The sequence below is a fragment of the Oculina patagonica genome, chromosome 9 (assembly GCF_052425735.1).
Source record: "Oculina patagonica isolate OP01 chromosome 9, crgOcupat, whole genome shotgun sequence".
Lineage (NCBI taxonomy): Eukaryota > Metazoa > Cnidaria > Anthozoa > Scleractinia > Oculinidae > Oculina > Oculina patagonica.
The window spans coordinates 29125488-29153471 of NC_135766.1; the positions used below are offsets into that span (position 1 = coordinate 29125488).

The 27984-nt window shown below is 38.9% G+C and overlaps 2 protein-coding genes and 2 pseudogenes across 4 annotated transcripts in view; 3 read left to right on the plus strand and 1 right to left on the minus strand.

The window, feature by feature from the left end:
* The window catches only part of LOC144666678 (furin-like protease kpc-1), a 34322-nt pseudogene extending 30528 nt beyond the window's left edge, over nt 1–3794 (plus strand). The window contains exons 5-10 of the transcript XR_013573219.1: nt 62–126; nt 546–634; nt 1433–1611; nt 2191–2406; nt 3094–3195; nt 3725–3794. The product of XR_013573219.1 is annotated as a furin-like protease kpc-1 (transcript). The remainder of the gene's footprint in view (nt 1–61; nt 127–545; nt 635–1432; nt 1612–2190; nt 2407–3093; nt 3196–3724) is intronic.
* LOC144664845 (proprotein convertase subtilisin/kexin type 6-like) overlaps nt 1–10932 on the plus strand; it is a 75367-nt pseudogene extending 64435 nt beyond the window's left edge. Inside the window, exons 15-16 of the transcript XR_013572861.1 lie at nt 6210–6290; nt 9131–10932. The product of XR_013572861.1 is annotated as a proprotein convertase subtilisin/kexin type 6-like (transcript). The remainder of the gene's footprint in view (nt 1–6209; nt 6291–9130) is intronic.
* The window catches only part of LOC144664823 (C-type lectin domain family 4 member E-like), a 197681-nt gene that overhangs the window by 146590 nt on the left and 23107 nt on the right, over nt 1–27984 (minus strand). The window lies entirely within an intron of this gene.
* The window catches only part of LOC144665097 (uncharacterized), a 115550-nt gene continuing 100071 nt past the window's right edge, over nt 12506–27984 (plus strand). Inside the window, exons 1-7 of the mRNA XM_078526273.1 lie at nt 12506–12664; nt 15159–15367; nt 23754–24058; nt 24334–24476; nt 24732–24820; nt 25295–25504; nt 27597–27901. Of these exons, the coding sequence (XP_078382399.1) occupies nt 15175–15367; nt 23754–24058; nt 24334–24476; nt 24732–24820; nt 25295–25504; nt 27597–27901 (1245 nt within the window). The 5' untranslated portion in view covers nt 12506–12664; nt 15159–15174. The remainder of the gene's footprint in view (nt 12665–15158; nt 15368–23753; nt 24059–24333; nt 24477–24731; nt 24821–25294; nt 25505–27596; nt 27902–27984) is intronic.

The following is a 27984-nucleotide window of genomic DNA, read 5'->3' on the forward strand; positions in this document are numbered from 1 at the left end:
ATTGTTATTATAAGTTATAATGATATTTTTAGTTATATCATTTTTCCATCTGCTTCTTCAGAATTCTACAGCAAGTTATGATTTTGTGGATGGAGAGGCAGTTCCTTTTGGTAAACAAGTATCGGGGTAAGTGGACCTCAGACTTTTAATTTCATTTAAGCTGTGTGACACATATTTATTGCTTACTATAATTATAAATTAGTACTTAAAATTTATGTTATTAAAAAAAAATATATGCCCTCAGACCAAGTGGTTTGTAAATAAAATTAGATCCAAATCAGTTGTAATTAGTTACCATTAGCACCGCCATCCTTTAAAGCTCCCTTCTGCAAATATAATTAGTGCCCCCTGCCCCCCCCCCCCCCCACCACCACCACTGCCACCATCCCCAATCCCTCAATATAAAACCATCAAGACTCCTTAAGCCTCTATAGGAAAGTAATTTAGTTGATATGTCATGATTATAGAGATTAGGCTAGCTTTTTCTGTAATGTATTGCTGACCTGAAATTCTCGCGTTCATAATTATGTTTAATTCCTTTGTAGTCATGGCAACACGTGTGCTGGTGTCATAGCAGGTTTAGCCAATAATAATAAGTGTGGTGTGGGGCTGGCATACAATGCTAAAATTGCAGGTTAGTTTGTTTGAATTCAGTCTTTTGAGTGATAAAGGTTTAAATATAAATTATATAGAAGACCTCAGTCTATTTGTTTTCAAAAATCAACATCCTTAGGTGTTACACCACAGGCATCCCAAACTCACGATAAGGTAATTGTCTATTCATTCATTTTTAGCGTCACGGTATATTGTGTGTGTCGGCTGCAAATATGTCGGACCACTCGGTCGGTGCCTGGGACGAGCTGCATGAAAGCGAGGCTAGTCAGGCTTCTGTGTTTTGCTTTGACAATGCTTTTCCTACAAAAGTCTTGCTTTTTCGTCGATCTGGTGTGTTTCTTTTCGCTGCGCCTACGAGTTGCTGTGTTTCTCCTCTTCTTGTGGCATTCAGAAACACAGCAACTCGTAGGCGCACCGAAAAGAAACACACCTGATCGAGGAATAAGCAAGAGTTTTGTAGGAAAGCATTGTCAAAAAAAAAAACCGAAGCCAGACTAGTCTCGCTTTTATGCAGCTCGTTCCAGGCACCAACCGAGTGGTCCGCCATATTTGCATTGAGAATTTGAGAGCTTTATAAGACGTTGTATGGGAAATAAAATATTGTTAATTTAGAACGCTAAATAATTCGAAATACATGTAACTACCTTTCTTACCTTTGATAAATAAAATAAACTCACCGCTTGTGTGTCCGTTGTGTTTTTTTGGCTAGTTTTGGGATTTTTGAGCTATCACTGTAATTCCCTTCGTAACTGTATGTATTTTGTCAGTATTCAAATAGCTGGTTTTATTGATCTGAAGTCCTTTCCTCTTGTTTTAGGTATTCGCCTTTTCGATGATGATATCAAGTCAACTGATGCAACAGAGTCCAAGGCGTTAATTCATGAAATAGACAGTATTGACATTTACTGTAACAGCTGGGGGCCTGGTGACATGGCCTGGCAAGTGGAGGGGCCTGGACCACTGACCACTGAAGCTCTAGAATTTGGCATTGAAAAGGTGCTGTTAATAAGAGTCTCAAACTCATATTGTGAGTCTTAGTAACAGTAATACAGTTGGAAAACTTGGAGACAGCAAGCACGCATGTTGCTTCTGACATTATTGGTGTGCTATCCTGCTATGAATTACGCCTGGGCCGGGTGAGGGGATAACTCTCATATACATGTATAAGCTATATGGGTATGAGCCGGGTGAAGGGTAGGTTTTTCAGGCAGTTTAGTCCTGTATAGGGTATTGAAATCAGGGAATCATTTGCCAGTAGTAAAAAAGAACTAATAAGTCAAGTATGGGAATAGAAATTCGGAAGAGAAAGAGGTTTCCAACATGTAAATAAAATCATTGTGGCAACATTGTTGACAGAAAAGTCTGGGATAGGGTAGAGAGTCTCGGTGTCTAGTCTAGTATAGGGTTGCAAATTTAGCTGAACATGGTCTGATATAGGGTGAGGGTTTCAGAGTCCCAGCAGCACACCCCCTCCTGAAATAATTATACAGAGTAACCCCCCCCCCCCCCAAAAAAAAAAAAAAAAAAAAAAAATCAGGGAATTATGTTCATCTCACATGTTTCGCTTTGTTCCAGGGTCGTGGAGGTCTGGGCGCCATCTACACCTTTGCAGCTTGAAATGGTGGTATAACAGGCGATAGCTGTGCGTATAATGGATATGTTAACAGTATTTATACCATCGCCATCAACGGTGTGAACCCGAATGGATCCAATCCGAGCTACGCAGAAGAGTGCCCTGGGATCATGGCCACCGCGTACAGTGGCGACACTTTCTTAGGGATTGGAAAAGTCGTGAGTACAACGATATGTGACCTTGGTGCAATAGTAACCTAATTAATAGTCGTGGAATGAAACTTATGTTTGCCAAATTTGAGGCCAGTGGAATTTTAGTGAAAGATTTTTTGGCGGTTTGAAGGTTTGGAAAATAAAAATGGGAGGAGATAATTAGGTCACGTGAGGAGCCCAAAGAGTTTCTACGTAGGAGGGCAGGAAAAAGTGTGATAAAAATGAGACGACTAGTACCTTGTTATAGGAAATTAACGATACATGTTATTAACGCGAATTTCAAAAATTCGCGTTAATTTTATTGATGTTAATTAATATAAACACGTTTACTATAAGCATTTAACCAGAACTTTTCTTAAATTGACGTCAATGTTATTACGCGTACATTTTGTTCTCGTTGTTAAAATGCTTCGTGATATTCCTATAATAAGGTATGTTTTAAACGTGAGATTTTTTGCCGCCGGGTTTGAAGTTTGAAAAGTGACATTTGTGTAGGAAAATGTGGCTGACCAACAAAGTCTTCCCCTCAGTAACGTTTTTTTTTTCTATACAAATGTCAAGTTGTATCAACGACTTTTCGCATTCGGAGTAGCGGGTACTAAAAGCTCTTTCATTACTTTCCCAGACAGCCAGACTGAAGGCGAGACTTGCGGTCTTTGTTTTGCTAACATTTGTTTCGGTAAAATAATGCAGATAACCGCTGACAATCATACAGGATGCGTTTGATAATTTTGGAGCAACTTCAGCGGCTACCGCCATGGCGTCAGGCCTGATTGCACTGACCCTACAAGCAAAGTAAGGCTGTTATTTACTATTCATGTTATTTACTATTCATGCCTAACTATGAGTAACAGGGGAGAAAGACAAGTCTAACAAGCGTGCATTTCCCGCTAAGGGGGGGGGGGGGGGGGTGGGGCTTTATGAGGCCGATATTTTCACCTCTTCCTAGGCAGGTACTAAGATAGAGCAAGAAGTAATTCTCACGTGTTTTGTGTTCTGCCGAAAAAAACAACGCAGTGAACCTGGCTAGGACTCTAACCCAGACCTCTCAAACGGTAGTCCAGCGCGCTAACCATTAAGCCAACAATACACTGGTAACAAAAGACAAACCAGATTGAATGCAAGGCTGGTACACCGGCAGGAGGGCAAGATTTATTGGCCAATATTTCAACTAGCAGAGCCAGTCTTCTTCGGGACCAGTACTATAATCTAAGGAAAAAGAGAAAGTAAGAAGTTACATATGTACAATAGACGGGACGGCTTTATAAGGGCGTGTCATTACACGTGTTTCGCAAACATTTGCTGAGTTTAATTTCCCTTTCAGCCCTTACTTAACATGGCGTGACGTGCAACACGTAGCCTGCGAGCAGGCTCTCTATTTGGGGTCAACGTGAATGTGTGGGGTCAACGTACACGTGATAGTTAACAGTGCAAGATCAGCACCAGGAATCCCAGGAGTCACAGGAACCCCGCTGTAACGAGGCCACTGGGTGCAAAACAAAGCCGGTTTACACGTCAGCAAATTTTATGGCTTCGGGCTCATGGACGCTGCCAAGATGGTGAGCCTAGCAAAGGACTGGAAACCAGTTCCTCCACAACTAAGATGTGAGATTCAAGGCAGCGATGAAAACAAGTAAGCATAAGGAATATTTGATTTATTTATAATATTTATATTCACCTATCGAGAATATGTTCAAAATTGCAGAGACATGGATGTCAAAGACTTTATAGTTTTGCTGATAATTTTCATACCTGAACCAAAGCATGTACATGACTATAGTTGAAACTGAGGAGAGAAATGAAATAGGAAAAGGGATGAATTCAATCCACATAGGAACACTTTGGGTTAGGATTGGTCTCTTTTGACGTCCATCTATCAATTGTCAGCTAAAAGTCATAATTTTAAATCTTCGTTTAAACTGTATTTACATGAATTATTTACATGTAGTTTTGATCCACTTATTCCCCTTCCTTTTCTCTTCCATACACATTTTAAAATCACCCCAATGCCCTTTATAATTCATGGGTGTTTGGACTATAACGGTATTTTAAGACTGCATGAAACTTCAACAGAGTAGTGAGAGATGGTGCTAAAATTGATGAAAAATTTAACATTTAGGTATAATACCTCCCTAATTTTTCTCTCTCCATTACTTAAAATAAATAAGTTGACATTATTTTACGAGGGTTGCAGTGAACAGTCTTGCGACTGACAAATCTGTGCCCTCCCGATCGAATTGGAATTTAGAAGTGTTGGTCTTTGTGGATGGAGGAAAACCGGAGAACCCAGAGAAAAAACCCTCGGAACAAGTACGAGAACCAACAACAAACTCGACGCACATATGACGCCAGGTCCGGGGATCGAACCCGGGTCTCATTGGTGGGAGGCGAGCGCTCTCGAGCTCACCACTACGCCTCCCTGCTCCCCCAATTAGTGAATAAACGTCGATGCAATTCGACCTGTTTTCATGATCAACAAACTACATTTTAATTACAGACCCATCTCAGTTCAGGATGAAGATTTTTCAGTAACATATGGAAATTGTGCAATAAAATTCCTAGAGCACGTACAAGTCAAAGTTAATCTTGATTTCACGCGCCGTGGAGACTTGTCGCTGCAGTTGAAGGCACCGAGTGGTACGATATCTCCATTGACTCGAAAACGCTTCATCAACAACCTTACAGGATACAAAAACTTGACAAACTGGGTCATTACAACCCTGTTTAACTGGGGAGAGAGTCCCGCAGGAAAATGGGAGTTGATTGTTGGAGATTTTGACCCCGAAAACCCAAGTACAGGTAAATATACATGTAAGCTCCATTTAGTTAACTGTAATCTCAAAATAAGTAATCTCTCATCACCGCATATAATTAACAGTTAATTAATTACAAACTAAAACATATGCTTCTTGAGCAAAGTAAGCTTTCCAACTTTGGAAAAATAACAGTTTGTTTATAGAAACTAACCGTTTTCATCCATAGCAAGCTAAGTCGTGTACAAATTACAGTAAAATACTTTTTTAATGCATCTTTATTCAAACTACATACAACATTACATTACATTACACTTTAAGAGAGAGAAAAACAAAAAAGCAAGTAAATAAATAAGAACTACTTACATGAGTAACGGAGCTATTGTACACATATTAACAAGATATATACCTTATTGTTATTTATTATCGCTGGAACTGAATTTCGCGAAAATGGAACGGGAATATTTCGCGAGACTTGATTTTCGCGATTTGGCCAAAAATACGTAATTAGCATACAAAATACAATAGAAATCGTTTAAAATTAATTTTCGCGGGTCTTTAATTTCGCGATTTTTGGAAAATCGCGAAAATTAAGTCCCGCCAAAATAAGTAACAATAAGGTATACACAAGCATTATTTACAAGATAAGTTTACTGCATTATTTACAAGATAATTTAATACTTCTCTTCACCCCTGTGATTCACTGTAATGTGTTATTCATTTGCTTTCTAGGTACGCTTTATAGCTGGTCTTTGATTCTCTATGGAATGATTTCAGATCCACGAAGTAATATCTCCCATGTTTTCACAAGCGCCAAACCACCCACGACCTCAAGCCCACCAACAGGTATTACATTGTTTTACTATTACTATGAAGTCGCCACTGAGTAGGCGAATCTTTTTTTTCCTGTTTCGCAAAAACGTATCTTTGTCAAACGAACTTAAGTTACAAGTTATTTTTTTAAAGGAGTATAATTAAACTAGCGAGAATAAAAAGACACCTCTTGAAGACGTGGCGGCCTGATAAACCAACTTGATGTAATAATGTTATTTTCAGTGATCGATGTCTTAATCTCAGCCCAGCCAATGGGGACGGTTTCAACAAATAAGAAGCCAACACTGAGCAAACGTAAACCTGGTAGACTATTTCATGATGTTGTTATGTTTCTTAGGGAAAATAGAAGAGTTTACGCTGAATTTTAGCGCACAAGGACAGAAACAGTCTATTCTCTGTTAAAAAAAATAACTTGTAACTAGTCAGTTTGACAAAAAGACGAAATATAAAAGCGAATCGAATTGGTTCGCGCGCTCTATTTCTAAGCCCGTGCGCTACTTGTAATTCGGCAGTAGGTAGCTAGGTGATACGACCAAAACTGGTTTCCGTAATTGATATATTTTTTATGGGATGGATGATTGGCCCCATGCCCAATCCCGAACCTGGAAGGCCTGTTTTTTTTTTTTCTTTTGGGGTGTCCTCCCGTAGCCATGGGAAAACTACCCTGGTTTTGAAAAAAATGGGGCACGTACACAATATAATTCAGCATGGTGTACAGGGTTTATAGTTGAATATCGAAGATAAGTAAACAGAGGCAAACGATCTTAGTCATATTTGGTAGAAGCAGAAGATTATGTACTTCTGGTAGAAGTGCGTGTTGCGTAAATAATTCCTAGTGTAACCATTCTCTTGTTAAGACTTACCGTCGCTTGCATCTAAGCGTCAACACTCGCCGTCGAAACATGATCTAATTGGGTGTTAAACGTGACATGATTCGTCATCAAACGTTGAAGTTTGGCAGACCGGAACGGCAACGTTCGAACCGAAAGTTCAACGCGAAAGTTCGAAATGGCGGAAGCATTGATCCTGATCTGTGCCGATATGCATTTGTGTGTTCAATAGCCGATTCCCTCTATAGCGCGCGCCTGCAGGGAATCACGGTAGTTGTATTCATGAATTCATGCGCGAGGCTCAGCAACGATGCATGTTGCTTAGTCCACAGGCGGCCCAAGTTCACTGCGTGAATTAATTATTTATAATAGTTCCACTAGCCAGTGCAACTCGCCGAAAACGCTTTAAAACGACCTGAGACGCAGGCAGACAACAAAGACACAACATGGAAACAAGGTAAGTCGATTTTATTTGTAAAATATTTAATTTTATACCTTTTGAATCAAAATCGCCAAGTTCCCATACAAACCCTTATAAATCGCATCTTTGTAACACAACACCGCTCGAAGCCAAGAGTCACGTTTGCTTACACTTTGAACTTGGGCCGCCTGTGCTTAGTCTCGCGCAAGATTTGATGAATACAACTACCGTGATTCCCTGCAGGCGCGCGCTATAGAGGGAATCGGGTTGAATCACATCTAGTGTAAAGTTTCGTCCGTTCTCAATGTTTATGGTGATCATTTTGAGTGCGAAAGTTGCCGTTGCCGTTGGTCTGCTAAACTTCAATGTTTGATGACGAATCATGTCACGTTTAATACCCAGTTAGATCATGTTTCGGCGGCGAGTGTTCACGCTTAGATGCAAGCGACGGAAACCTAGCCTCCCACGCAGTCGTTCTTAGGGGCGATCGTGTTTCACTCCTCCCCACGAACGCCTGCTTAACCGAGGCCAACATGACCTTGACCTTGACCACAAGACGCTCTTCGCGGAACGAGACCAAAACAATTGTTCAGAGCTATTAGCACCGTGTGGTTCCAAGTTTAGGATGTTTCGCCTAAATTCATTCAGATGAAAGCCATTTCTTAATTTGCTGGCTACGGTTAATCACTCGCTTTATATCAAACTTGTCCTTTGCTGTTTGCCGTTGGGATTTTGCCGTTCGAGAAAATATACATGTATTTGGTGCGTGGTTAATTTATCGTTTTAAATGCGTTTCCTCGAAGGAAAAATATTTGTCGCAACCCTAAAATCGAAGGACCGACAAACTATCGACGGGAAAAATACAAAGCTAGCCTTTTAACACAACATTCAACGTTGAGAATCGTCCAAGGGCAAGTATTTATACCGAATGGAAAAATAATTCACTGGCCGCGCGGTGAATTATATATATATATATTGTGGTCACTATTTCTAAGCTCCAGGCGTTCGTCAACTTGGTCGGTTTATTGTTGTTTTATCCTTCGATTTATTGACTTGGAAATACTAGAGATCTCTTCTTTGAAGCAGTGCGGATCTGCTGTGTTGATATTTTGTTGATGTTCTCACAGATTGTCGATTGGACCAGGCGAGGAAGATCAACTGCACTTTTCCCAAAACTTCTAACCCTTCCAGCAGATGACTTAATCAAAGCGTTGCACAAAAAGCACTTGAATTATTCCAATCGATGATTTTTTCTGGTGTTTTAGCCATCGTAACATGCATAACTAAAGTGAAATATTGAAGCCCGCATGCCGTATCTCAACGACGGAATTCGCGGGAATAACGATCATTTTGACTGTTCACCGACAGACAATACCTCGATGGTGATTGGTAGGTTGTCTGGCGAGTAAAACAATGGGAAAGGAATGTTGGCCTCGGTTAAGCAGGCGTTAGTGGGGAGGAGTGAAACACGATCGCCCCTAAGAACGACTGCGTGGGAGGCTACGGTAACCCTGCTGGAAGAGACATTTGAAACCGTCGTACAGCAAAAACTGGTTCATCCGTAATCGATATCTTTGGACGGGACGGAGGATTGGCCGCATGACCGAAGCTGGAAGGCCTGGGTTTTTCTTTTGGGGTTTCCTTTCCTTTGCCACGGGTTCAATATATTGAAAAGTGCTAGAGCGCATATTGCCAATGCCACTCAACACACTGCTGCATTACCATGGTAACGAAGGTGTGACATAACTTGCTGGCAGAGTCTTTTAATACCGTAAACATGTCTCGGCGCTTTTGAGAGCTACCTAGCGGCTACAGCAGGACTCAACGAGACCTTTCGTTTAGGTTTCAATCTTTACAAATCAATAACTCATTATCTATTGATTTTTTTTTAGCGACTTGGAAGAAATTCCTGCTGATTGCTGGCCTGGTACTGATTGCTGTTGTGTTTATTGCGGAGTTTGTGGGTACGACTCAGAGAAAGGCAGGGAAGAAACGACACAAGCGGGATTAGACTACAGGAAAGCGAACGAAGAGAGCAGTTTCAGAGAGAAAAACAACGAGGAGAAGATAACGAAACACCTGAACACACTAGGCTTGTGTATGTTGGTTCGTATAAAGATTCACCCAAAACTGGCGGAAGCGGAGTGATGGTTTGAATATAAAGGACAACAACAAAAAAACGCCAGGGACAAAAAAGTGAATTATATTGCTAAAGGAGCTATGCAGTCAAGTCACGGGGATTTCGCGGAATTTTTTGTCTAAACTGGTCTGAAAATAGTGGCAGGCAACTAATGCACCTATCAATGTTAAGTCGTCTCGCTTAGGGGTGTAAATTTCGGATTTTTGGTCTCGCTTAGGGTGTTACGGGCAAAACGCCAATATTTTGAGCCAAAATGGTCTCGTTTAGGGTTACACACGAGGAAATATACAAATATACATTTTATTCTTAGTTTTTTGGTACCTTTTGGGGGTCAAGAAAAGCTTGAGCCACACCCAGAATGGTCTCTTTTAGGGGTTCTTTTCAAAATTTCCGACGAGCATCCCCGTCCGTTTCATATAGGAGTCCCCCCCCCCCCCCCGGGGTGGTGGGGACTTTTGACCGTTTTAATGGACTTTCTTACAACATTTTATTGAAGTTAAGTGACTCTTTTGAACATCCACACTTGCCCTGGGGTTGGACATTTGATCAGAAAGTCTCAGCTAAGTTCAAATGCCCGGCCTATGCCCGGCCTCCCCCCACCCCCCCCCCCTCCCCCCAGCAGCTTAACATTGATACGTGCATAAACCTATCAGTAAAGGCATAACCTTTGAACATCTGAAGGAAGATATAACCCCTATTTGCGAATAGAAATCAAGCTTCGGTTATAATTATCGATTTTTTGATGACGCGCGGAAACAACTTGAAAACGTCATCCGCAGCCAAAGATGGTCGTTTACAGTTTCAGTGATGTCCCTTTTTTTAGGTTTCCTGCAACACAAATATAAATTTTGGCTGTTCAAAGATCTGGTAGAATCCATGACAAAGAACAAAGCAAAGAACTGGTTCATTTATATATTTATAGCGTCGGTAAATCCACGTGGGAGTTGAATTCAGATGCTGCATTATAAGGCATGAACTTCCAGTCTTTGAGTCCCGGGACACAAATTAACCCCGACTGGTGGAGGGGTGAGCAACTGTTTGTTGAGATATACCCTCCCCTCCCTTTTCATCTTGGGTTTAAGTAAGCTTATCCCGATTAAGATGGAGAAAGATGTGCTGGCGACAGCTTAAGGCTTCCGTTAAACATCTTGCTGTTAGGAAGATAATGAACGTTTACATCGGACATTATTCCTGTGTAAAAGTGTAAAAAGAAATGCTATTTAGAAGATATATGCTATAGTTTCCTGTCATGTACAGTAGAATCCCGGTTATTCGAACTGTTTTTCGTTTTCCTTAAGAGTTCGGGTTACCGGAGTCTACTGTAGTATCCTTGGCAGCCGCTACTTGTGTTGTCACGCAACGCTTCTTCCCTTTGCGTAACAAGTCCAAACAACGGCTGCGAAGGAGACTAACTTTTATGTAGTTTAATGTTAATTATTTGTGGTCTGTTTTTGTATTTTAATATCTGACAGAAGGATTACTGTCGGTAAAAAATGAATTCTCTGTTGATATTTTAAGAAAACAAATGAATAAACTTCATTTTGACCCACAGAACATGTTGGCTTTTACTGGTGTTATTTCGCTACTACAACTTTGTGTTAAATTGCCTTTTAGAATGTATTCATTTCGTGTACCCAAATTAGTATGGGTTTCCTGAGCTAAGTGGTTATTTGACGCGTTAATAAAGTTTTCTGTTCTATTCTATTCTATTCTATTCTATTCTATTCTATTCTATTCTATTCTATTCTATTCTATTCTATTCTATTCTATTCTATAAGGGAAGAAGACTTCTTGACAAAATCCAAATCAAACCTCTGCAGTCAATACAAGATTTAAAGTACAGTTTACTATAACCCAGAATGCCAAACAAGGCATTACATGAAACAACTGGTTTCTTTCCGTTGTAAGTGAGAATTATACAACGCGTTGTTTCACCTTCAAAGTTATTCAAATTTGTTAGTGGCAGTTGAATGAGTCACACATTTCAATTCCCCTTGTTCCAGGACGCACACATCAGATACAGCCACAAGGCTTCATTTTAATGTTTTTCTCAAATACTGATCCGGCCGAGTTGAGCAGCGATCACTTTGCTAAATATTTTAGAGAAGCTTAACCCAACACATGTAATGGTAATTTATTTTTACTAAGATCTAGTTTTTTTTAATGCTGGGTTGCCAGTAGTAACAATTAAGCTTATCTAGCCACGGTGTGAACTAGAAAAGCCTTCTGACGGACGTGATCGCCCCTGTCCTGGTTTTTGTAACGAGTTAAGTTACACGCTTAGCGTGGCACCGTGCACGCTAATGGGTTATGAAGGGATACCTGAAGGGTCATGTGATATGTTTACGTTCACGATGTTGCGTGTTGCTTTTGTCTGTGATTTCCCCCGGAGGCTGGACATATATACAAGGCCACTCAACGGCTACCTAGCTATGCGCAAAATAAAACGACTTCTGTTTTTTTTTTTTTTTTTTTTTTTTTTACAGAATCTTTAGCCCTGCATTTACTGACGTGTGAATTCAGTGTTAACTGCCAAGAAAAAAATTTTTAAGTAAAAGTAACAGCCATTTTAATTAACAAATCAGTTGTGCATTTCTTTATTAACTTCTTTTACGTTTTTCGTTGTTATGGCTTTTGGAAAACTACTGGGGTTGACAACCCCGTTAAACAATCGTGGATAACAGAAAATTCATTTGAAGTAATTGCTGGCAATCGGGAGACCACAGGAGCATATATACCGGAACAAATGAAATATCAGGGCATGGCAAAAAAAAAAAAAAAGAAAGAAAAAAAAAAAAGAAAAAAAAAAACAGACAACAACAACAAAACAAAGCAAAGCAAACGATAACAACAACTGTCAACTACAAAAAAAAAAAAAAAAAAAAAAAAAAAAAACGGATAATATATATGGATAATAAAATAGGGAACATGGTACTTGGAAAAAATAAAGAAATTTTCGACCTTCATCACTTTTTGATATTTCTAACAAAGGAACCTTCTATTTCGAGTTGTCACCTGCGGTCAATATTATTTGTAACCTAAGAAACGGTAAATATTATAACTGTATTTAAGCTGTGTCATTGCTTATTTACCAAACAAAGATAGCGCAAGTCAATATCATTTTCAATATTGCGATTCTGACAGAAGTATTTTTACACTCTTTATATGCTTATATAATTTTTTCAAACTTTGCAGTATTCGCATTTGATTCAGTCAGTGAGAGCTTTGTACTCGTTCGTGTTAGCAAAAAGAAGAATTAACACCTGAAACTAAGCCTAGCTCTGAGGTAAGTCAAAGCTTACATGCATATGTCACTAGCTGATGAGCTTCGTAATTTAAAATCGGAACTACAAACAGTAGTTCCCATCTTATGTAAAGAGACACTTGTATAGTAGCCCCAGCGGGGAAGGGGGTACTCGGGATCAAATGGGGGCAAAAATCAAGACCCAAAAAAATCTCTAGGGCTTTAAACAAAACCCAAAAAAAATCCCTGGATCAAAAATCAACTCCCAAAAAATCCCATGCCAAATTTCTGACCCATTAAATTTTTCAGAAAGGGGAAATGATCTGAAGATATAACACAAAGAAAAGCATTAGAAACACGTACAGTGTTTGTACTTTGTTCGCAAAATTATGCGACGAAGGCACTACCACCAATCTTTAAGTTGTTTTTTTATACTAAAAAAAAATCCCTGCTTAAATCAAGCCACCCAAAAAAATACTTGCCAATTTTTCCTACCAAAAAAAATCGCGGAATCGAAAATTTAAACCCAACAATATCCTTCGATCATCCCCGTCACTTGAAATCCTGAGTACTCCCCCCTGGGATAGTAGCTGTATGTAGTCGTTTTGAACAAACAAATACTTAAGCAATACCATGTTGGATACGTTTAAAGCTTACGAATTCACGAATAATTGAAGTACTGAGTTCTGAGGTTGAAGTACTGAGTTGAATTATTTCGGATAAAAACTTCAGCTGAAATGTCTGCTAAATCAGTTCTCTTGAAACTATTTTAGTTGACGCAATACGGCGGGGCAATATTGGATCAGGTCTACCACAATGACAACGCGAAATATTTTGCCCAATAAAGATTACATTGTTTGTAGGTCTTATCGTAAGGAAAAAAACGCAGTTCAGAAACCAGTAATTAAAAATGCAAAAACGTCTTTTGACTGAGTAAGTAATGAACCTTTTGGCCCGTTGAAATATTTCAGAATAATTATTAGGTATCATTGAGTTAAGTCAAAAGGTGCGCTAACTGTTTCAGTGATTGTGTTGATTATAGTAGACCGTAACTCAAGGGTCCTCTGAGCGTCCGGCACGAATCATTACAGTCGAAGCTCTCTTAACGGACACTCTCGTAAGCGGACAGCTCTACTTACGGCCGCCTTGTTTAAAACCCCGTTTTAACTCCCATACAAACTCTGTATTTTTTCATTCTCGTAAGCGGACATTCCCGTAAGCGGCCACGGACACTTTCAGAGATTACGACTTAGACTTTTTCTTTGTTTTTAAGCTCCCGTAAGCGGACACCCCAATGAAAATTCTGTTAACAGCCCCTATATCTTGTTTTTAACAATCAACTTCACATCGCCGTTCGACACAACGATTTTACAGTAACTACATTACCATATTTTAGTGCTTGTTTTGTCGTCATGCGCGTCTGTCCGGTTATTGTTTGCTGGGCAAGCTCCCGTAAGCGGACATAAATCCCCTACACCTCTAGTGGCCGCTTACGAGAACCATTCTTGTAAGCGGCCAGCTCCAGTTACGGACGCTTTTATCGCGTCTCGAGGGTGTCCGCTTACGAGAGCTACGACTGTATTAAACTATTTGGAAAAACAAGTTAAGTAACCCCATTAAACACACTAGAAACCTTTCTGTTATAGATCTAGTGGAACACGTCCCGGCGAGGATGTTTTTGACTTTCCTACACTGTTGATATCAAAACCTCCTCGGCTCTTCTTGTTATATCGCTGCAGGAGTTTTGGCCGTCATTTCAGGGTCTAGAAGTGACCTGGTGAATTTTTGTCTGCGATGATTGGCCTTTACTCCTTTCCTTGGCGAACATCAAAGGTTTTACATGCGCCCACTCAAAATGGTCTGTGAGCAATTCCTTGTTTAAATTTGAAGCTCACTCAAACGTTTTTGTACATCAATGTTGTTTTACTAATGCGATGCAACCTGTTACTGATGTACACTATTTTTACTTTATAAGAATCTAGTTTATAAGAATATCGAGGCTGAAATTTGCGAATTTTTAAGAATATCTTTAGAATAAACTCGAGGCTGAGATTTTGAAAGGAATATAGAAAAGAATTTTGAGTTGAAAAATTGTAAATACAATATACATAGTAAGTATGTTTTTAGTTGAAACAAAACAAGTATTTTCATTTCCGTCGCTTTATCTCTGTGAGGAATGTGTTTTTTTTTAAGCCAAACCGGCCCAATATGTGCACAGTATAACACGATACAGATCTGGACACAAAACACTTTAGCTTGTAGTTGATTACCCAATACTTGCTAAAACAGAAATGTCAAACGATATTTTCGGTTTAAGAATATTTTTAGCCTTAAATCGAGAAAAATAAATATGCCTGGATCGGAAAAACTGTACTCTTACTAAAAAACGACTGTATTTGTAATTCGAAGGTACAAATATAGTGACAAATTACCGTTTATTAAGTTCTGAACTTTAATGGTGCAATTCTGTGCTTCCAGGGCATCAAGCGTTCCGAATATTTACAGTGAACTTAATTTAGACTTTGTTTCTTGGCAGGCAGTCACCGAGGACCATGGACACGAATTTTGTCGCCTTTAGTATTTTAATCACTATAATTATCTGCTTAACCCACGTTTCGTGTCAGCGGCAGAACTGCTTGGGTAGCTCCAACTACTGCCCTGGGCAATTTGGAGACATGAAGGCCATCTGCAAAGACGGGTTCTGCTTCTGTACTGGCCAAGACTACAATTACAGTACTTGCTTACGTAAGTTGAGTTTTCTTTTGTTTTTAACAAATGAGCTGGATCAAAACTAATTACAGCTGAGAGGCTATCTCTCAAGCTATTTGATTTTGTTATCCTCACGTAAAAATAAGGCTTGACAGCAATTGTTTTAAAAAAAAGAAGAAACACTTGTAGATTAGAATATCAGGGCCATCTGGGGTACATAAAGTTGTATAAAAGCAAAAGACCACGCATATCTATGGTTTATAGTTTTCAGGCAAAACTGCCGCTTAAAACGTTACTTAAAAGTTGAGATCTGTACACCACACATGCCTAGGAATTTTTAATAGCTGTTATACACCGGCTTGAAATTTGGTTTACCACAAATTTTTTAAGTATTTTCTTTTTTTTTTTTTTTTGAGGCGGCGAAAACCCGACGTAGCGTTGCATTTGCGCGTTTGATCGCTCTGAAACCCCCGCCATGATCACGATCCTTCTGTCGATGCATCAATAGGTAGGTAACCAATAATTAAATTTCGTCATTTCTTTAGCTGATGCATATGGATGTCAAATCGAAGTGAATGCTGATACAGCCTTCGCCAATCCTCTGTATAACAACCAGCCCCAGATTACCTACAGCTGCAAACCTGGCAACAGTTCCACGCAGTACGAGATCCACGTACTGTCTGTGTACGAGGCCAATCGCGTGCACACGCGTCCACCAATAGGCAGTGACGCTGCTGTCAATATCGTCCGCCGAGGAAGGTCAAACAGACCGTTTATACTTGTGCTTGGAAGCTACGAACCTGTTAATTGGATTCTCAAATTACCAGCTAACATTACCATCAGTAAAGTAATTCTGGTAAGTACGCAAAAAAGAGAGCCTCGAGCCGTGGAATGGCCCATACTGCCGGAGCTTTCCCCGGTTTCTGTAGCATTAAGCGGCTTGGAATATTTCTAATCCCCCCTGAATGGGATGCCAGTCCATCGCAGGGTAACTCCCCCACCAGCATAATGTCGCCGGTACCTATTTATACACCTGGGTGGAGAGAGCCACTGTAAGAGTAAAGTGTCTTGCTCAAAACATTATATATTACAGTGACCCCGGCCAGGGCTCGAACCCAGACCCTCTGTTCAGAGTCCGGCACACAAATCATTAGGCCACCGCGCCTTCAAGTAAGTACATAACAGGAACTAAAATTAAATTAATTCAGCTATAAAGATTTGATGACAGTACGTGCGCATTTAAGAGAGAATTCTTGATGCAATTTAAAGTATTCAAAAAACGTTGTTTAAAAAAATCTCCGTGGTATACGTACATCTTATTAGAAGGTTTAGGAGGACTGTTAGTGTGTAGTATCGCTGTATATTTTCACGAGTTTGCAGTATTTTGGCGAGCCCAAGGACGAGTCTGTAGTGTGGGGGGGGGGGGGAAAGTACAAGTGATGAGTTAAAATATACGGCGATATTATTCACTAAAATTACTATTAGAGATTTATTATTCATCTTTTTCTCGTCCTCAAATGCTGACGGTCCACCTGTTTTGAATCGCTTGCGCGGTCCAAGAGGAATAGGGAACCTGTTAATCTGGTCTCCTTGAAGCGGAGTTGGATGATAAAATGTGTATCTTTTGAAATAGATTTTTAATTTAAGTCTCTCCTCAGGGGTATTAATATTGTAAATAGTTAAAATTAATATCCACTTCTCGAGTTTTCGTCGTATTTTATTACATTATTACGGCATACAAAATCTAAAAGAAAAGTTTTGTTCTATTGGTAGATTGGTTATTATGTGGATGAAAGTTCAGTGAGTGGAGACACGAACCAAGTGCAAGTTGTTGAACGAAGAGGTATTCGAACTTCACTGTGGAGTTATGGATATGGAACTGATTCAGGGGGAGGCGATACAGTAGGGCTGCTGAAGTAAGTAAACAGAAAAGTGTATTTTAGTTTGTTTGTTAAAAAATACAAAAAAAACAACAACAACAACAAAACAAATACCAAGGAGGGAAAAGGAATTATTTTACGTAATAGACATTAAAATGGTGTAAGTAAACTTTGCGATAACGGAGGTTTTGGCAGTGTGCTATGCGGGGGACAGACGAGAGCAAATAAGTCAGTAATATGGGGTACCGTCGCCTAGATGGGTGGGGAAATCACAGAGGGAAACAATGGAGGTGGGGGGGGGGGGGGGGAGGCAGTAGATGAAACTATTTGCCACCTGCCAAATTGAATATGATCTTGTTTTTATCCGTCGCGCCTCGCATATCATGATAAGCCACTGAGCAGCTTTGGTTAGCATAACTAAAACATGGTTCACACTGTTTATGGATGAAATGACTTTGGACATTTTATTTGACTTTTTCTTTCTGTTTTTACTATTACTATTTCTATTCATTTTTTTTATTTATTTTTATTTTTCTAGCCAAGTGTTTAAAAAGTACGGTGTAGTGACGTCATTTACAGGCACTTACCGAGCAGATGATTGGACACTGGTGTTATCCTTATCACACGGTACCTAATACTTTATTTATTGCCGACTTAAAATAGTGTGGTCTCCAGGTACAGAAATGAATAACTTTTGTCGACATTTATATATTTCACACAAACGTTCTCGGACGTCTTTTCTCTTGAATTGATTTTAACCCTTGAGTTCCTACTGGAACACAGATCGTCCAACAGAAATCTCTTTCCCTGTCCTTGGCGACTTTTCCCAATTGGTTCCAGCTCAGCATAGTAATAGCGTAGTCTCCAGTAGTATGCAGTTGCCGTGGGTTATTTCAATCGTCACATTAAAGATGGACCTTTATATTTTAAGGTCGGGATTGGGCAATTACTCTTAAACAAATCCTTAACAGCAAAAAAAGTCGTACAATTAAGTGAGACAGAGAGAACATATGGAACAAAAAAGAAAGATTGGGAACAATCCATAAAACGAAAATCGTGCACAAAAAAATGCTATCGAGCCCTGGCCGGGGCACTGCGTTGTTTTCTTGGACAAGACTCTTTACTTCCATAATGCCTCTCTTCAGCCAAGTGTAAAAATGGGTAAATTAGACCGGCGATTTTAATGCTGGGTGTAAACCCCGTGATGGACTAGCATCCCATCCAGAATTCCATGGTAAGAGGGGAGTAGAAACACCCCTAGTCGCTTCATGCAACGAATTCGGGATAAGCCGGTGATGGCCCAACAGGCTCGTTTTCAGACTTATCCTTACCTTTACAAACAAACGATGTCGGAGTTGTTCCTACGCTTTCCCCTGAGCGGATTCTCCAACGTAACGTGGATTTCGATTTACCTTCCGATTTTTGATTGAAAATTTACCGGGTTGTGGTTCTATATGACATTTACAAATCATCAACTATTATATTAACTCCAACAATCTTTCTTAAACAGGTTCAGGGTTTGGAAACTTCAGCAGCAGCGCCGCTCCCATACCCACATCTGCGCCAGCACTAGCACCCAAACTTCACCGACAGAAATATAACACTTTCTTGAACTCAAGCCAAGACAACGATTACAATTTTAATTGCACGAGTAAGTTGAAATGCTAATTTCTTAACGATATCACGAAAAGCATACACATAGTCCAACTTCACTGCAAAGCGAAGAAAGGTAATCAGTAAGACAATACTTGCTACGATAAGTAAAATTATGCTGCAGCTGTCAGATTTTTATTAACTTTTTCGGAAAAGTGATATTACTTCGTGCTGAAGTTAAAACAGAAGATTTACGATTTATTCTGACTAGTTAACTTCAGAGTTTTTTTATTTGATAGCACGGACGTAAAGATACATGAAAATTTCCATGAAACTTGGCGCACCCCAGATGTGAAATAAAATACATAAAATATTTCCACGTGCAATACAGCGCGGACGCAAAGGACACCTACAAAATTTCCATGCATTTTTATATATTAGGAAACATGGAAATTTTCATTTACTTTTATATGTTAGAAAAAATGGAAATTTCCATCTCAGCTTTTATATAAAGGAAACATGGAAATTCCCATGTATTTTTATATGTTAAAAAAAAAAATGGAAATTTTCCATGTACTTTTTATATTAGGAAACATGGAAACTTCCATGTATTTTATATATTAGGAAACATTGAAATTTCCATGTATTTTTATATGTCAGGAAACATGGAAACTTCCATGTATTTTTATATGTCAGGAAACATGGAAATTGCCATCTACTTTTATATAAAGGAAACATGTAATTTTCCATTGACTTTTTATATGTTAGGAAACATGGAAATTTTCATGTTCTTTTTTATGTATTAGGAAACATGGAAGTTCCATGTACTTTTATACATTGGGAAACATGGAAATTTCATTAAATTTTATATATTAGGAAACGTGGAAATTCCATGTACCTTTATATAAATCATAGGAAAGATGAAAATTTCCACGAACAAGTGAGGGGAATGGAAATTTCCATGAATCATTATGCACCACACTAAAAGTACACTGAAATTTCGATGTACTTTTATATAGCACGAATCAAGATTCAATATAATTTCAATGTACTTTGAAGCACGGCTCAAATGTAAGATACAAGGTAATTACCATGTACTTCAGTTTTATGAGGCACAGAGGTAAAAGTGAATTAATTGAAAGGAATATGGAAATATCCATGTTTGTTTATGCAGCAGAGATGTATAGAAACCTGGAAATTTTCATGTTCGTTTATACAGCACATAGGTAAATGAACTTGGAAATCTATATGTGCTTTTATAAGAGAAAGAACATGAAAGTTTTCATGTTCTTTTATGCAGCACAGATGTAGAATTACAAAAAAGTTTCCCAGCCCTTAATCAATCAATCAATCAATCAATCAATCAGACTTTATTTATAGAGGGTTACACGTAATAGTTTTACAACTAATAAATTTGTGGCCCTCTCTAATGTACTAAAAAAAAATTAAGAATCTACTATAAACAATAATCTAATTTAAAATTTAGTTAAAACCTAATTTAAAATCGAAATGTAAGTTAAAATTAAAAACTAATCTACAGTATTGATCCAAAGGTAATTATTACTAAATAACACAATCTAAAAGTTATTATCTAAAGCTTTTATATATGCAGTACAGGGAAAGGAACAGAAAGAAACCTTCGAAACTCCGTGTACTTTTATGCAGCACAGATTTTAAGAAACATGGAAATTATTTCCATGGCAAGAATTTCATTTCAAAATTTATGCAGTACACATGTAGAGAAACGTGTTCCGAAAACGTCATCCACTTAATTCCTGCATCACAGATGTAAAGGAACATAGAAGTTTCACGCACTTTAATTTTATACAGAACTTGTAAGGATACGTGGAGACGCTTCTGCTAAAACAATATACGTAACTCCGGAAAAGTACTTGTAGGCTATGAATAGACTGGAACTAGCCTGCAGGCGAATTATCCATCATTATCATCAGTGCAGTTATCCTGGTAAGTAAACAACAGCGAATAATTTAAAATAACGAACCCATTTTTGCCCTAGGTTAATAGATGACAGCTAGTGTCTTTATTCAGAGTCCCATAAAATTTCAGTTTTCAAACAAGCGATTTCAACTTATTTGTATTATAAACGTGTTAAAGTGCACGCTTCGTGTGTATTATGGAACGATATCTACAGGGTATTATCTTTGTTCTTCGAATTCAATATGTATTTCCGTGATATTGTTTACGATAAGCGTATTGTGGCTAATTACCCTTGTCCGGGATTTCGGAATGTTTACAAGACTATTGTGGAAATTATGGCTAGGAAATTAAAGATCTGTACCTCGAAGTTAGTTTTACTATATAAAGACTGCTTTAAGTTTGAAACGATTTCAGGACAACTTTCAATCATTGCTTCAAGTACTGCTCCTGAACAACGTTTAATAGAGAAGTCAATTTCTCCCCTCCCACCTCCGTAAGACTGAGAGTAATGCGGAAATAAGCGATATCATTAATATCTTGTGGTTACCCAAACAACAAATGTTATTTTACTGACTGCGTCATTGCATGTCACGCAACCAATCAGAACGATACGACAAAGATATTTTATTCAGTATTCAAGGTGATATCATGTGTAAATCTACTCGCATGTCAATACAGTTAGTTAACTTTGAGCATTATTATCCATTTGATTTCGAGTCACCCACTGGAAGTTTGTCTGATTAATAGCAACACGAGAGATTTTTTTTTGTCTTCAACCGAGGTAGGTTGATATGTATGCCACTTAGACAGAATAACAAACATTGACAGCAATTAACGCTTTAAGTTGTGTGTACAATGGCTCTTGTATACTCTTCATGAACGAACCAGAACTTTTTGCTTAGAAACCAAACACTTTGTAAGGCACGTGTCCAGAACTTCATGTATTGGGATAAAAAAAAGGTCTGTCTTACGAATCTTCGGAACTCATTTTAGTAGACGGAAGTCGGAAGGTTTACATAGAAAATACGAAGCTATTTTGCTCCAAGGAGAGAACATCGTCTATGATTCTGTAATAACACTACATTGGAGGCATCTAAAACGAATCAGCAACTACAGGACTAAAACCAATTCTCCGCAACATAAAACATGAAGGTTGGATATTTTGATAGTAATATAATAGTTTTAGGCTGAATGTTTAACACGAAACAATTCAGTTAATGTATACAATACAGAGGTTTAGGGTCGGTTGGTCATTGCATTAATTTTGGCTCGAATTCATTTGAGCATTTATTTTAATATCGTTCCAAAGATTTGGTAGTTTTGATTGTTGTGGAATTTTTTTTAATTCTATGCTGCAAAGCACAGAGATTCGCATAAGGTTTGTGCTCTTAAAACTTAGGAATTGGAATTGTACGGCAAATTTTATTTTGACATGCGTCATGCTTAGTCTTGCGAATCTAACGAAAGTGTTTTTACATTTGTATCAGAAACTACTTATGAAGTTCATTGAGTGTGTTCAGACTCTGCGCATTTATTAAATTCATTAACCCTTGGACGTACATGAAGGGCGGGGGGATGCCACCCACCTCCCCTCCACCCCATAACGTTTTCTAAATTTTGAAAAGAGGATTTACTCTACAATGCTGAAACAACCAGCTGTTCATGAATCCCTTGGCTCTCTATTAAGGCGAACTCAAACTAACTGAATGCCTTCAAGGATCACTCTAAAATTTCGTAGGTAGGAAATACCTTGAGCTACTGTGTAGCTACTATAACCAAGACGGCACAATACAGCAATATTTTGCTCGAATAAGGAATATGTTGCTCAATATTCTTTAGAAAGTTGAAGCATTGCTACAATTATTAAGTTTTTTTTTAATTTAAAAAGTATATTTAATACAGGGAAATGGGCTTTATAACCATTTCCCTCTGGTCTGGTCTTGACTGGTGCATCGTATTAACAACTACATGAACTTATTTGTACATACAAAAATAAACAAAAGTTAAAAAGTAGAAGGTACTTAGCTGCATTGCAATCCTAAATTTCATTTCTTCAGAAGGTAGCCGAGGATCATGTACACGAATGTCTTCGCCATTGGTATTATGATTGCCATAATTTCCTGTTTGACTGATGTTTCATGTCGGGAGAGGTGCTTGGGCGTCCACAACTACTGTTCTGGGCAATTCGGAGACATGAAGGCCATTTGCAAAGACGGATACTGCTACTGTACCGGCCAAGACTACGATTACAATACTTGCTTGCGTAAGCTTTTTTGTTTTTAACTGCATGCAAAAATATTAAAGGGCGAAGGATTATCTATTTGTTCTGTCAACCGAAGGCACTGCAAAAACCAATGTGCTACAGCTATCCCATATATGCTTCTAACCATGTCTGAAAAGAGCTAAAAACAGAGATTGCTTAAAAACCATTTTGTGGCGCATTGTGTTTTTTTTTTAATCGATGAGCCTGTTTTTGATGGAGGGTTCTATTGAATTGTTTTTCAGTGTCTCAGTGGCAAACGCAAACTCCCTGCTTACTCTACTGACAACACTAAGAGATAATACGCTCCGTCCTAACACTCAGAAATGTTAAAGGTTAAAGCCGCGTTTGGACACACATTTTTAGGTTTTGTTATTTGAAATAATAAAAAAAAAAACAGTCTAGAATGACTGGAATAGAGCGTATCTGTCAATTACGTTGCCACTATGATTTTGTTTACGTTTAGTAAAGCCTCTTTCGATCTCTTCCGAGTTTCTATTGTTATTCTGGATTTAATTCTTCCCCTATACCACCGATAAGTTCACCGGCAAATACTGCCCTTTTCTAGACCGAAACTCGCTGATTTCTACACCGTATCCCAGACTAAACTACTTGATATCCTTGTCCTTCACAGTGGCACATACCTATAAAGCTCATTTAGGTTTAAATCAGGCCCAACCACCAAGCCTTACTCTACATCTCCAGCTTATTGACCCTCATTCATCGACAGTTAACTTTCTCATTTCTTTAGCTGATGCATATGGATGTAAAATCGTTTTAAATGCTGACACAGCACTTGGGAAACCACAGAATAACAACCAGCAGCCCCAGACTATCTATAGTTGCACGCCTGGTAGCAGTTCAACCCAATACGAGATCCACGTACTGTCTGTGTACGAGGGAAGTTCACACACTCGCCCTCCAACGGCCGGTGACACTCCTGTCAACATTGTCGGCAATTCAAACAGACCTATTATACTCGTACTTGGAAGCTACGAACCTGTTAACTGGATTCTAAATTTACCAGCAGGCATTACCATCAGTAAAGTCATACTGGTATGTACAGTTGTATACATGTCAATAGAAACAATCGACATGCTTGGGTTTCTTGCCTTCAGAGAAATAGGTCAACAACAGGAACAAAAAAAAAATCAAGATGATTTCAGCAATAAAGACGTGATGATAGTACGTATATAGATAAGGTTCAGGGACATATGTAGTGTAAATCAGGACTTTCTTGTTGAACGATGCATACACAGTTGTAATATATACTAAGCAAAAGAAAAACATAGCGATAGTTGAGAAGAGTTAAATTTTTGTTGTATTTGCAGGTTGCGTATTATATAGACGAGAGTTCCGTTAGCGGAGACGTGAACCAAGTGCAAGCAGTTGAACGAAAGGGTATGATCAGTTCGCAGTGGAGTTATGGATATGGAACTGATTCAGGGGGAGGAAATACAGTCGGGCTGCTGAAGTAAGTAAACGGAGAAGTGTTTTTTGTTTTAACAAACAGTAACATATGTGTTCAAATTGAAATACAGTCACTCGCAAACCTTGGTTTTAAACCTTTCGAGATTACTTTGAAGGGAAGACGCTGTGATCAATGGCATCACAAGATAGTTTGTAATCTTTACATTTGGTATGGTATAGTTTCAAATTAACTGGGTTAAAATGCACGGACGGTAAATAAAAGTATTATTTTAATTGTTTTTTTTTTTTTACTTTGTAGACAAATACACAGTAGGTTTGGTGTAGTGACGTCATTTACAGGCACTTACAAAGCATACGAATGGTCACTGGTGTTACCTTCAGCACACGGTAACTAATACTTAAAATTACTTGCGGACTTAAAATTACATTGGGTATTAACAGAAGCTGGTTTTTATTTAGCCGGCGAGGCCGGCGTTCACAGGGGAAGGCGAAAAGGAGTTCGAGTGGGAGGTGCGAGGAAAGCTAGAGAGCGTTTGAATCAATCACTTAAGAAAGAAATGCAAAACGTGGCAGTTGTTACATAAGCTTTTCCCGCTGGGTAAAAAAAAACTGTTATGTGGCAAGGTAGTTTCACTCTGTTTGCTCTCCTCGAAAAAAAAAATTCAAATCACCTGTTTATCTAATTGTGTCTAGAGATTAACCAACACCTCACCTGCAATTCAGGCTCCTACGTAATAAATATCAGCACTGAATTTTCTCCAATATGGCAAAATAGTTTCGTAACATACTTTGTTATTTCGCATACTGTCCTATTTATTTGATTCTATTTTGTCGGGCCATTTACGGCTTTATCTTAAACAGGTTCAGGACCTGGAATCATCGGCAGCAGCGTCGCAGCAAGTATCACGGCCACTGCAACAGTCGTGTACACACCGACACCCAACACACCAACTATTCACCGACAGAAATGTTACTCCAACTACTGTTCTGGCGGATATAAAATGAATGCTGTCTGCAGGGACGGATACTGTGTCTGTACTGGCCAAGGATACAATTACGAAACTTGCTTGCGTGAGTTGTTCCGCTATGGTCTAAAGAATTTTAATGTGCAAGAAACTGTGGCTAAGATGTAAATGCAAAACTTAAAACTTTAAACTTATAACGTGAGAAATATCGCTTTATTTCATACATACTGAGATTTACAGTTAGAATTGATCTGTTGAAAACACGGTTCGGAAATTCTCGCAGCCAATGACAACGGCGAAACGACTTTCTCACACGTGAGAAACCCGTTTCGTCCCATCAGAAAGCGGCTGTCAAAACGCATCAACATTTTCAATGAACGTGGTAGCTTTGTCGATGGCGCTAGCTTTTTCACTGCTTGAAAGTTATCGCTTGCAGGGTTTTTGGCCTTTCGCAGTATATTTTTGGACGGTTTAAAACGTTCTCATTAACAACTGTGGCTGAATCTTCTGGCAGTAGGTTTAAACCATTAAGTAAACCCATTGAAGAATATATTACAGAGCAGGAAAACAAAAACACTCGAGCGAAAACGCAGCGGGATGTGAATCTGCTTTCTACATTTCTGCTGGAGAAAAACGAACAAAGAAAATTTGAAGAAATCCAACCAGAAGAGCTCAGCCGTTACCTTAGTGAATTCATTCTTAGTGTGAAAAGAAAAGATGGCCAAGACTATGAACCATCGAGCCTTCGAGGGTTGTTCTCAAGTTTTAACCGGTATTTATAAAGAGAACGCAAATACTCAGCGAGTATTATCGAAGACACTGTGTTTGATCAAGCAAGAAAATGTCTGGAAGCTCGCAGCAAACAACTGAAAAATGAAGGCAAAGGGAACAAACCCAACGCAGCCGAAGCTTTGACTGATGTGGAGGAAAACCTTCTTTTCGAAAAGAATTTACTGGGAATCTCAAATGCCGAAGCTGTGCTAATCACAGTCTGGCTTTTCAATTCCGGGTGCATTTTGGTTTGAGAGGCTGTGAAGAACATGGGCAGATGACTTGGGGCGACGTGGAACTTCACATGGAAGCCGACGGAACTGAATACCTAGAGTATCCTGAACGTCAAACGAAAACTAGAACGGGAGCTGAACCTCGAAATGTCAGAGCTGTTAAACTGAAGGCCTTCGCAGCACCAAACGGTCCACCCAAAAGAGATCCAGTTGCCGTTTACAAAATTTATTCCGAAAAGAGACCTGACGCGATGAATAAACCTGATGCGCCATTGCCTGGAGCAAGTGTATTTAGCGGAGCCGTGTTTAATGGAGGACACTTTAACATTTCTATAAACACAGTAAGTCAGTCGCCTAATGCGTACTCAGCAACGAGAAAGCACACCTTCAAGCGTGTTAAACGTATTTTAGATTCTTCGGATGAAGATAGCCCTCCCTTGCAATAGCACAGTTACGTAGTCTTAGTTCTTATTTCTGTATTTCATTTTTGTACTTGTTGAATGAAAAACTCTTGATATTCGATTTTTTATCCATTTAGAACAATTTTAAGACACGAGAATAATCTCATGAAATGTCTTTTTTCAACGATTTTGTTGTTATTATCATTTTGTAAATTAGGGTACTTTCATCAGTTGTGTGCTTGTACCGGGGTCTTATAACAATAAAAAAAAAAACAGTTCAGCGTGGAAAAATCTCTGTATTTATAAAATAAACAAATTACAGCATGGAAAGTGCTTTGTACGGTGTTTACGCACTCGTTGTTTTGTATCAGAAATCTCACTCGTTCGCTCCGCTCACTCGTTCGATTTCTGATACGTCAACAACTCGTGCGTAAACACCGTACGCGCGCACTTTCCATGAAGTAATCTATATGTCACCAAAACAGAAAAAAATCGAAGTTGCATTTCTAGATATCTAGCTATTTCAATCACAACATTCACAGAAAAGCATGGATCGTTTTCTGACTAGTTGAAAGTGTAATTTCTACTAAAAAATGAAGCAGCAAAAACTTTATATATTTAATTCAAAATGCAGAAGATTTATTAAAAAACGCAGGATGTGGCGAGATCGCAGGAAGAGTTGGTAAACCACAGACGACGAGGAAGAATGCATCCCCTAAAACCAATGTTCCGCGGTACTCGCCACCCTATAAGTTTTTTGTTGATACATCCCTAGCAACTTTCTTTTTTTTAGCTGATGCATATGGATGTAAAATCGTTCTGGATGCTGACACAGCCCTCGCCAAACCACAGTATAAAAGCCAACGCCGAAATACCTACAGTTGCACGCCTGGCAGCAGTTCCCCGCAGTATGAAGTCCATGTACTGTCTGTGTACGAGGTTATCAACAGACGTCCTCCTGAAGCTGGCGATGCTACGGTGAATATAATCAGCCAAAGAAGGTCAGACAGACCTATTATACTCGTACTTGGAAGCTACGAACCTGTTCACTGGATTCTTAACTTACAAGCTGGTGTAACCATCAGTAAAGTCATTCTTGTAAGTACACAACAATCATCGATATCGTTTCAAGTATAAGGACTTGATGGCAGTACGCAATCATTACAATTAACAAGATTTAG